At 50.7% G+C, this 13,787-nt stretch overlaps 1 protein-coding gene across 1 annotated transcript; it reads right to left on the bottom strand.

Annotated features, from left to right (window-relative positions):
* Positions 1-200: 200 nt before the first annotated feature.
* CBX8 (chromobox 8) lies at positions 201-3,064 on the bottom strand. The gene is made up of 5 exons (XM_033139017.1): positions 2,722-3,064; positions 2,073-2,116; positions 1,782-1,847; positions 1,575-1,641; positions 201-1,360 (listed from the first exon to the last, which is right to left on the bottom strand). Exons 1-5 carry the CDS (start codon positions 2,788-2,790, stop codon positions 512-514), a joined length of 1,095 nt encoding a protein of 364 aa, XP_032994908.1. The 5' UTR covers positions 2,791-3,064; the 3' UTR covers positions 201-511.
* Between the last annotated feature and the right edge of the window lie 10,723 nt (positions 3,065-13,787).

Here is a 13,787-nt window from a genome sequence, read left to right as displayed (position 1 = left end):
ACCTTTTTTCGTCCCCCCAGGTGAATATAATACCCCCTATTTGCCCTCATCTTCTTTGGGGGGAAGGGACAGGGTAAAAAAGAAAAGAAAAAGAAAACAAACAAACCAGAAAAAATGAAATCAATGTTATAACTAGCTAGTAAGTTCATTCACTATCTACACCTGCTCTTGCAACTGATGTAAGACATACATCAGTTCTGTTTTTTTACTGTCCTTCTCCAAGAGCCTTAAATAAAAAAACCAACAACTTAAGAGTTGAAATATATATGTATATAGATATATATATGTATTTTTCTTTAAATAACATATTTACATCTAATAGAAAATATAACTCTAGAGATAATTTTTCCAACCAAAATTGAAATTGGTGGCGAGGGACTAAATGAATGAGTTAAGGACAGGTTTTCCCCCCTCCCCCTTCCCCAATCCTGTCCAATAAACAAAAAATCCAGAACCAGACAACAACCTCTACCCCAAACCCTTTAGATGCCTCCTCTTCTCAAAAGGGAATTCATCGCTTTTCCTTGAAAAACCCTTGGTCTGTGCTGCTCTCCTTAATGGTAACTGTCAAGAAATTAGACGTCACATCAGTCACTACCACTTTCTCCAAGTTGTTGAGAGATGGGCTCCAAGCTTCCTCTTCCGGGTCACCAAGGATCCTGGAGACAGGGATGCGGGCAATGAGAGAAGGCCTGCCAGCCTGGGTCCCTATACCATCTCGGTATAAGCCGCCTTGGCTCGCAGAGCTGTGCAAGATCTTAGGGGCGCCCAAGTCCAAACTACTTTGCCCTTTCGGATCCAGGAAATCTGCCCTGTGCTTTGTTAGCCTGGGGGGGTAGGCCTCAGGTGCACACAGCTTAATGCCCGCTTCTGCCCTGGGGCTGGAGACAGCACTGGGTAACTCAGGCTCCCGTCTCCGAGCTAACTGGATGACACTGTGTCCTGAACTGAATTTGGCTGCGCCCAGGTTAGCTGCCTCTTCCAGTTTCCTGGCCTTTAGGTAATCGGCCACTGCCTTGTCCCCTGGTTCCACCGATTTCCGCTTGCAGGCAACGTCGGCCGTTTCAGGCAGGTCTTTGTAGAGCTCTTTCCTGGGCTTGGGGCCTCGCTTTTTAAAGGCTGCTTCAGACCGGTCTTCCTCTGCCCCAATCCTGTTTTCCTGGATGGTCTCTACTCGGGAGGTGTTGGTGGTAGCAGTGGCGGAGGTGCTTTGAGGGGGCAATGGGATTTGCCTCAGTCCTTCCCTAGCACGGGAAGTAGAGCCCATCTCCAGGGGGGACCTTCCTGGGTAGGGCACCCGGATTCCCCTAGCAGAGTCGCTACGGAATTCATAGGTCTTAGCTTTAGCTTTTGCCTGGGCCTGCAAACAGAACAGAACAGATAAAAAGGAACTGGATTGATCTAGTACTTTGCCACAGCAGCTTCATAAATTTAGCTTATAAGGCAATCATAGTGTTTCTTTCTGTCTCATACAGATATAATGGAATCAACGCTGCCTTTTGGAAGTGATTTCTGTTACACGTAGCCCTGTGCCAGAAGACACCTCTCTCTTTATCCTGTACTCTTCCTCTTACCTTTAGCAAAAACGTTTTGGGTTTGGGGCCTCGTTTCTTTGGACCATAAAGTTCCATTTCTCTTTCCCTAAATGAGGTTTTTTAAAAGGAAAAAAGAAAAGGAAAAACACATTAAAAAAACCCAGAAGATCACAGCATCAGATTAGCACTGCTCCAAAACACAGTGGGTATGGGTAAAAAGCAATTTCCCCTGCCTAAAGAGCATACCTTTCCTCAAAAGCTGCAAGCAGACGAGCATCTAGAATATTTTCCTCAGGTTCCCAGGTGCTATATCTAGCCAAAGGAGAAAGAAAACAAAATGAGGTGGTGTGAGAGGTTGTTTCTTTAATGTGTTCTTGTTTTCCAGAACAGAATGAGTGCATGGTAACTTAAAAGATCGTCCAGTCCATCCCTCTTTCTATTAAAACACTATATTCAATTTTACTGCAAAATAAAACAAGGCCAACACCATCCTAAATACAAATTCCGCTTCAAGGACTGCCTTTGACAGTTACTTACTTCTGAGACCAGCCCTTCCATTTCACAAGATATTCCATACGACCCTGCAGATGTCAAGAGGAGAAGACAAATTAGCATGCATTTCAGAAAAGGGAGGGAGGTGGTCCAGAAGAATGCAATACAGTACAACGCTCAAAACCATGCTTGTAATAAAAAGCAAAGCATGTGTCAGGGGTGGGTGCAGTGTGTGTGTTGCAAGTGGCCAAAAGCGTGCCACAAAAATGCACATACAAGCGGTAAGGGCGGAGAGAGAGAGAAATCCATACATGAAAAAGGGGGCGTGCTGCAAAAAAACGTGATCAAACATGCATGCAGCGAATGCGTGCAGCGAAAGATCCGTGCAGCAGCCCGAACGGTGCATGCATGCAAAGGAAGGAGGCGCAGGAGGCGCTTTCGATGGCGGTGGTGCTGGCACCGTGCGCAACGCGAGCAGCAGCCCGGCGAGAACGGCGGGGCTCTGGAGTGCGAGTGCTGCTGCTGCTGCTGCTGCAGAAGAAGAAGAAGAAGGCGGCAGGGGGGAGCAGCCGGGCCAGCGCCGCTCGCTCGCCTGCCTGCCTGCCTGCCTGGGGCCTCGCGCGGGGCCTGTGGGCCCGGGGGCGGCGCGCACAAAGCCCCGACGGGCGCTTCCCGTGCGGGCGAGGGCACCTACTTTGCGGATGCGTCTCTTGAGCAAGGCCTCGGCCGCGAACACCCTCTCGCCGACGGCGGAGAGCTCCATGTTTACTCGGCCGCGGGCAGCAGGAAAGCGGCGGCGGCGGCAGCAGCAGCGGCGGCCAGCCCAGACCAGACCATAATACTCCGCTCGCTGACGTCAGCCTTCGCCCTCCCTCGCCTGCCTCCGCACTTGTTGCTGGCGGAGCCTGGCTGCCTGGCTGCGTGCGCGCTCGCTCCCTCGGAGCAACCGCGGCGGTGGAGGGAGAGGAGAGGAGAGAGGGAGGCCACCGCCGCCGCTGCCGGAGCTCCGCTCGGCCTGGGCCCGGCTCTTCCCCCGGCCGCGCGGCGCCCGCCTCCCTGCGACGTGAGCCGCGTTTCAATCGCAAGGGGGCGGCGCCCAAGGAGCAGGGAGGCAGGAGGGGGCGGGCAAGCTGCGTCCCGAGGAGGAGGAGGAGGAGGAGAGCAGGGAGGGGGCTCTCCGGAGGGGGGAGGGAAAGAGGGAGGAGGGGGTCCTCAGCTGTCTGGTTCTAGAGACCGGGGGGGAGGGGTGCACATCTAGGCAGCCCTCCCCAGCCACCCATCCCTTCCCCCTTTCGCAGAGAGACGCTGCAGCCTGGACTCTGCAGCTCGCCAAGGCACTCGGGCCCACAGCTCGATCTTCTCCCTATCCACCGTGGGGTAGCGGGGTGGGGGTAGGGGGCGAGGATGCGGGGTGAGAAGGAGGGGAATAAATTCAGTGGCATTTCTAGAAGCCGATGATAACATAGCGCTTTTATTGTGTGTGTGTTTCAAACGACTCATTTACAAAATAAACGACGACGACGCCTCCCTAAGCCTTGCAGAGAAACACTCCCCATCCGAAGATCAGGGGTGTTGGTAGAATAATAAAGGGGGTTGTCCACGCCGTGTGAATGGGGGTCCTTGGTTTGGGTCGTGGACAGGTTTGGGAAATCGATGGCGTTCTCGATCCTCTAGGAAAGGACGGTTTGGTGGCGAGTGTGGCGTGCATAGCAAAAATAAATGAAATAATTTAGCCTATCTTCCCCCCCCCCACACACACACACACACACACCCGCGCGCCTCTCCTTCCTCCCACCGCGTAAAGTGCCTTTTAATAGCGGGAGGAGGAGGAGGAGGAGGCGGGACCAGAATCGCTAGGTACCACCACCGAAGCCGCCAGCCAGCGCGCTGCCTTCCTGCACCCAGCTCAAGCAGACGCTGCATTTCCTGAAAAGCGGCAGCAGCAGCGACGTTTGTGCAGAGAAAGGGATTTGGAAAAGCAAAGGTGTGTGGGGGGGGTAGCAAATGCACACAATGGGCTGAAAAAGTCGACTCAGCAAGCGAGCCCCCCATCTCTGTTTCGGTGGCACCGGAGGAAGAGGTGGACTGGGACTGGACTGGACCTCCTTCCTTCCTAAGGCGCAGACACACAGAGCCGGGTCGCTTTCCAATGCACCACTCAGTCGCCGAGGAAAAGCCTCGTTCCGCTCCCTCGTCCACCACTGCCGAAACCAGGGGGGCTCTTGCGCTTTTCCACGAGCAAAGCGTTCGCCTTCCTCTGGAGTTTTGCTGCGTAGAAAAGTTAAAACGCAGCAGCCGTTCTTTTTTATGACAACATATTGAGCAAAACTCGGTTGAACTTTGACTTAGGCATATTTGCAGCATGACGCATGCAGACAGATACGGGGACGAGGGTTGTGCACGTGTGTGAGAGGGATGCGGAAATATGCGATAGAAAAACCATAAACGCGCGATTTGCGCGGTGGAGAAAGAGTCTCTGTTACTTATTACCGATCTTTATTGACCTTTCCGTCCTAGTTGGGTTGGGATCTGAGCCGTAATAAAGCTAAACAGGAGATCCTAACTTTGCCTGCATACTTGGCGGTAAGTTCCACGGACATTCATGACTCCCCACTTCAGAGTTAAGCACGTGTGAGATCGGAGCGAAAGAAACCTACGAAGCTGTGATCCTAAGTACACTTCTTTGACATCAGTTTAGCTTCACAGTACCAACAAAACGTTTCCTGTGAACTCCGGGAATGACGGACAGACAGGGAGGGAGTTTTTGGCTGGGTGGCTTTTGAAGACCCAGCCACGCCCCATCCAGAAGTCAGTTGTGCCGGATAATCTTGACGTGATCCCCGAATCTGGCTTCAAGACAAACTATTTCTGTCCAACTGCTTGAAGTCTGGAGCAAAACAAAAACAAAAAAAAACAAAACCTCGCTCCACAGGGACAGACAGACTTACTTACTATTCAGTACAGTAACAGTACACAGATTTTCTGTTTCAGACGATTCGCTGTGCTTGTGCTGATAGAGTGTAACAAAGGACCAAAAGTCAATATAAATGTATCAGAGTTCAGATCAATAGAGTAGCTAGTTGGGAGTTTAAGAAAGATACCCAGATAGTTTACCACGGTGTAGCTGCTTCCCCAAGGATGGATGGGTTAGATGGAGGTGTTAAATATAAACCTATGAGATAGTCATATTATATATTGTATATAATAAAGCATATAACACTGGCGCGGGGAGACGACTACACGAGGTTATTTACAAATTACGTAAAATAAAAATAAAATTTAAAAAAAACCACCTCATCGGACAATAGCAGCCAAAACTTTTCTCCCTTTTAAAGAAGCCAGCCGTGGACTACAAAGTCTTTCTTCGCAGCAAGAACGAGCGGTGCCAGCAATACAGCTGTTTCTGCTTAAGTTTAAATACTTTCCAACAGTTTGGGTAGTGAAAATAAAGCCGACCTCAAGAGCCTATAATACGAGGCTCCGGTTTCCTCGAGCCAAGTACCTCTGGGCTTAGCTTTTCGCAAGTTTGCTCTAGCAGGAGAGAAAGAGAGAGAGAAATAATAATAATAATAATAAATAAATAAAATAAAATAAAATAATAAAACGTAAGGGCAGCTGTGAGAAAGGAGATGATGAGGCGTTTGTCGCATCCCGCAAGGGGTGTCAAGTGGCTGGGGGTTTGTAAACAAAGTGGCCGTGTGCGTTTGAGCGATCAAGGCGTTTCTCTCCACTGAGAGACGGTGCCTCTTCCCCTCTTCCTTCTACCTCCCCTCCCCGCATGGCCGGACTCCTCTTGCCGGGCGAACCATCCTGCAAGTTTTCCCCCCTTAAGCCGCCTCCTCCGCCCTCCATCCCCCTTTAAATCACTAATGGCTCTTTAAGACAGCAGCTATTTGCTTTAAGATACTATTTCTCTGCATTTCATCCCTCAGTGACTTTACTGCCTCTTTACTCCAGTTAACTGTGTTTACTTTTCAGACGATTTGAAGGGACTCAAGATGAAGTTCAGGCGCTGCGCGGAGAGGGGAGGGAGATAGGCTGGGAGTCACACACACACACACCCCGCTGGGTTTCAGAAACCGGGGAGGAAGGAACCACCTTCCCTTCTCTGTTCCGACATGATCTGAACAGAAAGAATGGACTCGACCCGAAGAGTGGTATGATTCAAAACTTAAGTTGCATTCTGGTGCTATTTGCCACAACCAGGGGCGGAGGGGATATTTATAATAATAAATATTAAAAAGTGAAGAGTTTTGTGCAGCTCCTAGCACAGTGCCTGAGCAAAATAAATCATATAGCAATAGTAAGATCGCTTAGTTAGGTACGCTCGTTGTATCAGTGCAAGGGTGTGCGGTGCTTTCCATTCTAGGTGAAACCCAACATTTGTCTCCACGATCTTACCTATTGGCCTTTATGGCTTCAGCAGTCATCGATCAATCAATCAATCTCTGCATCGGAGGGATTCCTCTGAAAGGTAAACTTGAATTGCAAAGGCAGAGACGCAGCAATATTCAGCATGTTTCTGAACAATCTGGGGACAGGGTTTTTAGGGCAGGTTTATTTCCAAAACGAAACAGCGTTGGCGTTGGGATCATAATTATAGTACAAAACTTGAATTTAGCAATATAAAGTTTAGAGGAAGGGTGACGTTAGCCTCGCATAACAATCTCCTCACTCGCTGTTTTCTTATTGCCACTGGGATAAACAATATAGTAACAGGCCACCTCTGGAGAAACCCCCGTGTCTATTCCACGCACCCCGTTGGGTCTTCGCCGTCTGTCCCTCACAGCTCTACCCGCTCCTTCCCCGCCCCCCAAAAAAGCACAGTACAGACTAGAATAGTTTGTAGCCTCCGGTGCGAAATGCTTGTTCCGTTTCCAATCGCCTTGCTGGGACATCTGAGCTTCCCCAATGTCCGCGCGCCTCCGCTTGGAGAAATAAGGTAAAGGCTTTCTCTTCCACCTTGGCTCCCTCCATCTGGCTGCAATTTTGACTGTCTTGGAGCGAGTGCGTGCGCCTGTGTGAAAGTGGAAATAAAACGGTCTAGCATTGCGATTTTATGAAGAAAAAATGCCAGCAGTTCCATTTAGGATCGTTAGCAGCGTGATAAATTAGCTCCCGCTTCTCCCCGGCTCGCCTTCGCCTACACACACACACACACACACACACACACAGAGCCTCTGCCCCCCTCCCTCCCTCCCTCCCGGGCTCTCTCTTTGTGTGCGCGTGTTTATTTAATGGAACAGGGGCTGCCAAACACCTGTTTCCTCCCCCCACCCCACCCCCGCGCGCCACGGCGCGTGGCTTTTGTCTCGGCGGGCTTGGAGCTGAAACCGGCGGGGACCAGGAGGCCGTTAGGAGACCGCAGCTTTGGGCGGGATGTGCGGGAGAGGAGCTAAGGCGATGTTTTCTCCATTAGAGCTGTATTTGCAGTGCGATATGGAGAGGGGGGGTGGAGGAGGATGAGGACGGGGAAGAGAACTGCCTGGGGATGCCTCGGCCAAAGAGCTGGAAATAAGAGGAGGAGGGGCCTGTTCTGCGTACCAAATGGGGATCTCCCCAAGGCTGGCTGGCTAGCTGGCTGGCTGCCTGTCGGTCCCTCAACCCCCCCCCCCCACCTCCGCTTCCCAAAAATCTGATTCGGCAGCCTGGGCATATAAATCACCATATTCATACCGAGGCTGTATCGGAAACAGCCTGGAGGCGGACTGCAGGGAGGAACGAAACAATACTGCGCATTCTGATATAGATATAATATATAGACGATGCAGTAAGGAGCGCGCAGCTTGTAAACAGCGCGCGCGTGCACAAACACGCGCGCGCGCAGTGACAAGCCTGTGGTGCTCGGATCCTGGCGCGCCTGCGCGGCGATTGGAGGGAATGCCTGAGCCAGGTGGCGTCTCGCGCGTGTTCGCGTGGCTCGGGAAAACCAGCGGGTGGCGTCGTGGAGATGCGAAGGGAGCCGAAGCGATTGCGGGATGGCTGCGCGCGAGATTGCGACACTGCGCCGGAGACTTACTGGTCGGTGCGAGTAGAGAAGAAGCGGTTCCGGCGTCGCTGGGCGATATGCGCGCAACACTCGCGCAGCAGGGATGACACAAGGTGCCATTTCCCAAGCAGTCGGGATTTTTGTTGGTGGTGATGTTTTTTTCCCTAAATCAACCCGAGAGGACTTGTGTAACTGCAGAGTTTACGCACATGACCTCACAGCAAGCAGGAGGACAATCAATCAATCAATCAATCAATAAACAAACAAATAAATAAATATTGTTGAGCTTTAGGTTCGTGGCATGGTCCGTTTCTACATACCACGAAATCAATACAATGTTTAAGCCGAGGTGGACCTGAATGCAGGCTCCAGGAAGAAGATCGAGTCAATCTACAGGTAACTCTCTTTTATTCTTTTGCAAATTGGTAAAGGATCACAGCTCAATGAAAGAGTATCTGCTTTTCATGCGGAAGGTGCCAAATTCAGTGATCTCTGGGTAGGGCTGGGAACGACTCCCTGCCTGAAATCCTGGAGAGCCGCTGGCTGCTAGCCCGTGTAAGCAATACTGAGGTAGAAGGATCAGTGAACTGACTAGACTGAAGGCAGCTTCTGATGTTCCTCGAGTGGGCAAAAGCACCTTCCTTTTTTCTACATCACTTGGCTGACCCAGCCAGCTCCGCCCCACCCCTTTGCGCATTTCCCCTGCATTTGAAACCCATTTCCCCGTTGTGTCCATAGAGGCCGCTCAATAGCTTCGAAGAGTGAGCTCACTTCAGTGAGTGAGCGGTTGTTGAAACGAAGGTGTGCAGAGAGTGAGGCGTGTCTTTCTCCGCCTGTGCCTCTGTGAATGAATCTGAGGTGTGCAGGTGTCAAAAATAAGTGGGCGAGCGGAGCATGTATGCGCAGAGGCGTGCCTTTGTTGCGCTTTGTGGCGTGTGTGCATTTGTTTGTGGGCGCAGGGTACGTGCCACAGTTCTGCAGCGCTCATTCATAGGAACACCAGGACAATCTCACTCACTCCAAAAGAAAGGGTCTTCCAGGTAAGTAAGTGCAGCCCAATCTTCAACGTGCCATCTGGAAAGTTAGACTCAGCGGGTGCAATGAACATTGACTTCGAGGAATTGTGTAAAGCTAGGATCTCACCTTTCGCTTGATGCTCAGGAGTGCACCTTGCAAGAGTCTATGGGCGCCTCCGTTTATTTAGACAGCTGTGTCCCTTTTGCGTTTTGCTTTTTCCTCTGGATTCTTGATGTGCATCTGTGCAGCGTGAATGGATGTGAGTGAGACGCGAGAGGAATCCTTGCAGCATAAAAAACGCTGACGGATGTCAATTTTATCCCGATTTGTGACCTCCAAACTGTTCTGTCCCATCATGAGCCCTAAGGGCTGCTGGAGTCCCCCCTCACAACATGCTAATGGATCGAGGGATGTTGTGAATGTTCTTGATGTGAGCGTAGGGTCAGGGGTAGCAGTTACGACGGACGGGAAATCACCAGGAGGTGAACAGAACTGAATCGTGGCAGGGCAAGGAGTCTTGCTTGTAGGAGATGATGTCAGGTTAGTACTAATTGTAGAGCAAGACCATCATAGAATCATAAAGCTGTATAGTCGAGAGGGACACTGAGGACCATCTAGTGCAACCCTCTGCAATGCAGGAATATGCAGCTGCCCCATATGGAATCGAACCTGCAACCTTGGCACTATCAGCACTAGCCAAATGAGTCAAATGAGTCTAGCCAAATGAGCTGTTCACTAGTCAGAGTGGTTCGCGCCAGAAGTTGTTGAGCTGCAACTCTCATCATCCCACACAACATTAACTATTTTGCTTGAGGCTGTTGGTGGCTGTTAGTCCAGCACCGTCTGGAGGGCACCGCGTTGGTTATCTCTGGCCTAGAGGGATGGGGTCGCGAGTGAGTGCTTTGGTGTGTGGTTTATGGGGGCAAAGGGCGCGACTAACCCAATAAATACGGCGCGCGCGTCTCTCCTCCTGTCAGCCGTTCCGTCTCTGCGAGTGAGGCGATGGGGAGGGGGAGGGGCTGTTTTGCAAGTGACAGGAGGGCGACACGTGGACAAGGCAGCCGCAGCTTCCTGCCTGGGGCAAAGGTGCCCCCTGCCCCGCACCCGTGTCCCTTCAGCCTGCGTCACCCTTCTGGGAGAATGGGAGAGGAGCCAAACACCAAATGCTACGCAGAGATGCCTCTGCAAAGGCTTGGGTCTGGGGAAAACCATCGTCCTGGCCAGTTACAGGCAGCTCCCCGAGGCACCCTCATCTGATGAGGATTATCATTATCATTATCCTCATAAGTAGTGTCTCTATAGCCTGTGGAAAAGAGGAAAGAGGAAAGCTAGGCCAAGCCATGCAGGGTAAGGCTATCAGTAGCTGCTGTATCAATAGCTAATAGGCACCATAGCTAAGTTCTGACTCCACTGCAATAAGTCTGAGGAACAACAATGGGGGATAGCTATTGTCCTGGATAGCTCAGTTGGCTAGTGTGTGGTGCTGATGACACCCAAACGCCCAGGTATTTTGGGGGGGGGGGTAGGTAGGAAGGAAGCTAGTCTGAGCACAGTGTACCAAACCGAGAGGGCAACAGAGGTCTGGCAACAGAGGTCTGGATAGCAGCGCCCTTAGCTGGGATCGGGGTGTGTGGAGAGGGGTCAGCAAATTTATCCCTGCTGAGGAACTGAGATATCCTCAGCAAACATTCCCTGGCCTGCCCTTGGGATTCTTAATCCCAGTCCGAATATTAGTTTTTCTTCGGTTACTGGAGATTTTACATTTATTAATTTTTGCTTTTCCTGAAATCTTTGTTCTATTGGACAGACGTGCATCCCACTTGCAACCATTTTTGTTAAATAACAGATTGGATCCTATGATATTTCTCTTTTATAAATTAAATAAATTGTAATTTTGTGGAGTAGAAAGACAATGCTGTCTCCCCTTCGCCTTTCACACCGCCTTCAGGTTTTCCCTGGAATGAGCTGGGCAACCTTAACCCTCCCCCCAAAAAACCTAGCTTATCAGGATTCACCCCCTAAATTTCCCCATACACCCACACTGCCTTGCTTCCTAGTGAGTTCACTTACCACCCAGCCGCCCAAGCCGATGGGGTCCCCCCAATTTGTTGAAAACACTTGGCCGGGAAGGCCAAAGCAGAGCCAAGGCCCACGCGTTGTGCATTTAGTCTTCAAAGTGTGGGATGTGAAACACGGGAGCAGACTTCCTCTGAATGTGACAGGAGGTGGGTGTGGCATCACCTGTGCAGGTAAAACAAAAGTACAGGCTAGCCGCCATCTCTCTCTCTCTTTTGACTCGCTTTCAACAGAGCAACATGTGCTTAGGCAAGATGCTCTCTTGGCCTCCAGCCAAGAGAGGAGAAGGAGCTATCACCCTTAAGGAATATTCTCCTAATCTATATATATAAAACCCAAATGTCTCTGCGTCCATTCCGTGTGTCTCTGGGTTTGCGCTACTGCGCATGTGCCCCACGGAACAGGGATTGGAGCAGAGAGATTGGGCCGGGAGCAGCGGCGGCAGTTGAAGCGGGGCGGTTGAATCAGAACGCTGGCGCTCCAGAGGACGAGGGGAGGCCGAGAAGGGAGGCCACGCTGCCGCTCTCGCCGCTGAAAGCCGAGCCTCGAAGACTAGCGGCCCAGGAACAGCACAGAGCAGCCCACTGAGGAGCGCTGACATTCCGGAGGACAAGGAGGGACACCGCGCTCCCGCAGCTGCTGCAGCCGCCGTCTGAGGCAGCAAAACGAAACGGGGATCCGTATATTGGAAACGGGGTGGGTGGGAAGGGGGGGCTGAAGACGAGGGAGGGGGTAGCAAAAAGACGGTCCGAGAACTACATTTCCCACTTACCTGAGGTGGAGGAAAACGGAGGTTTCTCGCCTGACTCTGCGGTGGCTGCAGCCTTGCGTTGAGGGAAGGAGGAGGGAAGGGGTGGGGGTGGGGGGCGGCCAGGCCCCGGCTGAGGCCCGGAGCTGGCGGGGGAGGACTCGGCCGCTCAGAGACGGTAAGGGGGGAGGGAGCAGAGGGCGACGTTGCAGCCGCTACCGCCGCGCTACGGGAGCAGGGAGGGACCAGGACGCAGAGTGTGTAGGGACGCCGCTGGGAGAGCGGACATCGCCACGCCATTGTGGGAGGAGGGGAGGGGGAAGGAGGGAGAGAGGGAGGGAGGGGGAAGGAGGAGGAGGCTGCTGGCGCGTCGTCTGCTGGCCCAGAGAGGGAGGTGGGGGGGCATGGCCGCATAGAGGCCACACCTCTCCTCCAGGGATCCCCGCTCACTTTCTTTCCCCATCTTGAGGGCCTGTGAGGGGGCTTCGAGGGCAGGGAAAATGGGGGTGAGGAGCGCGGTGGGGAGCCCTGTTCTAGCGCCCGTTAATTTAACGGGTTTAAACCACTAGTGTATGTTATATTTCCTAAGCTTAAAGTCTGCCTTCTGGGATCTGATTGTGACCAGATGATACTTGTAAGTAAACTCTTTATACTTTTATAGAAGACTGTGTCGTGTCTTATTTTAGGAGGGAATTAGAAGGGGAAAATACCAGGACAGTATTGTTATAGAGGTTCTAGCGAACCTGAGCAACCTATCCGCTGTGTGTGTTTAAAAAGGGGAATGAAATCTCTGCTAAGTTCTGGGACTTGTTAACACAAGTTGGAATAGGATATAATAAACAATATATTCTCTCCTGCATCCCTAAACATTCCCACAAAGGGTTAGTGGCCCCAGCATTGCATATTTTTGTACATTTTTGAAGGATTGCGATTTTCAGTTGAGAGTATTTTTCTGAGGGAACTTCCTGGTGAGAGCACATGGTCCTTTGTTCCCATTCTGCAGAAGGGGGATTAGCCTACCCCTCCCCTCCCTCAGTTCACAGTGACCCAAGGCAGTGAAGATTTAGAATTTTGACAAATTTTTGAATTTTGAATATTTTTCAAATTTTTGAATTTTAAGGTTGCTAGTGCAAATGTTGATAGTGATGCAAAGCTTGGAATTATCGTGCTAAATGAACATAATTTTGTGCACTGGAAGCAACACTTAATAGCATTTCTAGATGCAAAGCACATTTTGGATGCTGTAGAGAACCCTCAGCCCACAGGAGATTTAGCCAAGATAAGGGCTTGGAAACACAAGAACAGCAAAGCCAGACACATAATTTTGAGTGGACTTCACAATGAGCCTGTATCATTAATAAATAGTAAAGATGATGCATCTCAGATCCTAAAAGACATTGAACACATGTATGGAGAATCTTTCAAGAACTCCTACAGAACCCTGATGTATACATTAACCAGATCGGGGATGAATTCTAAAGAAGAATTCACAGAACACACCCACAAGTTTACTGAAATTATTCAAAAGATTGATCTTACTCCTAAGCCATTTGACGAAGAGGCAAAGACATCATTTTTGCTATCATCCTTAGGACCAAAATTTGACACTTTTCTCAGTTTAATGGACCATAGAGAAGGTCTAACATTTAAAGACCTAACCAGTCATTTAAGAGAAGAATGTAGAGAAAGAGCTGAGTCTCCAATAAGGAATGCTAAGAGCAAGGACAGTAATTATGCATCTAGGCAATTTACAAAGTCCAGAGAAATGCCCAAGAAGGTAGTCTGCTTCACTTGCAACAAAGAAGAACATATTGCAAAGAACTGCAAAGCTCCTAAAACAAGGAATTCCCAAACCTTTAAGCCAAAAGGGCAAAGGAAGGAGAAATCTGAACGCACCTTGCTACTGCAATAAAGGAATTTAGCTGTTCAG

The sequence above is a fragment of the Lacerta agilis genome, chromosome 2 (assembly GCF_009819535.1).
Source record: "Lacerta agilis isolate rLacAgi1 chromosome 2, rLacAgi1.pri, whole genome shotgun sequence".
NCBI classification, from domain to species: Eukaryota; Metazoa; Chordata; class Lepidosauria; order Squamata; family Lacertidae; genus Lacerta; species Lacerta agilis.
This window is presented reverse-complemented; position numbering and strand designations above follow the sequence as displayed.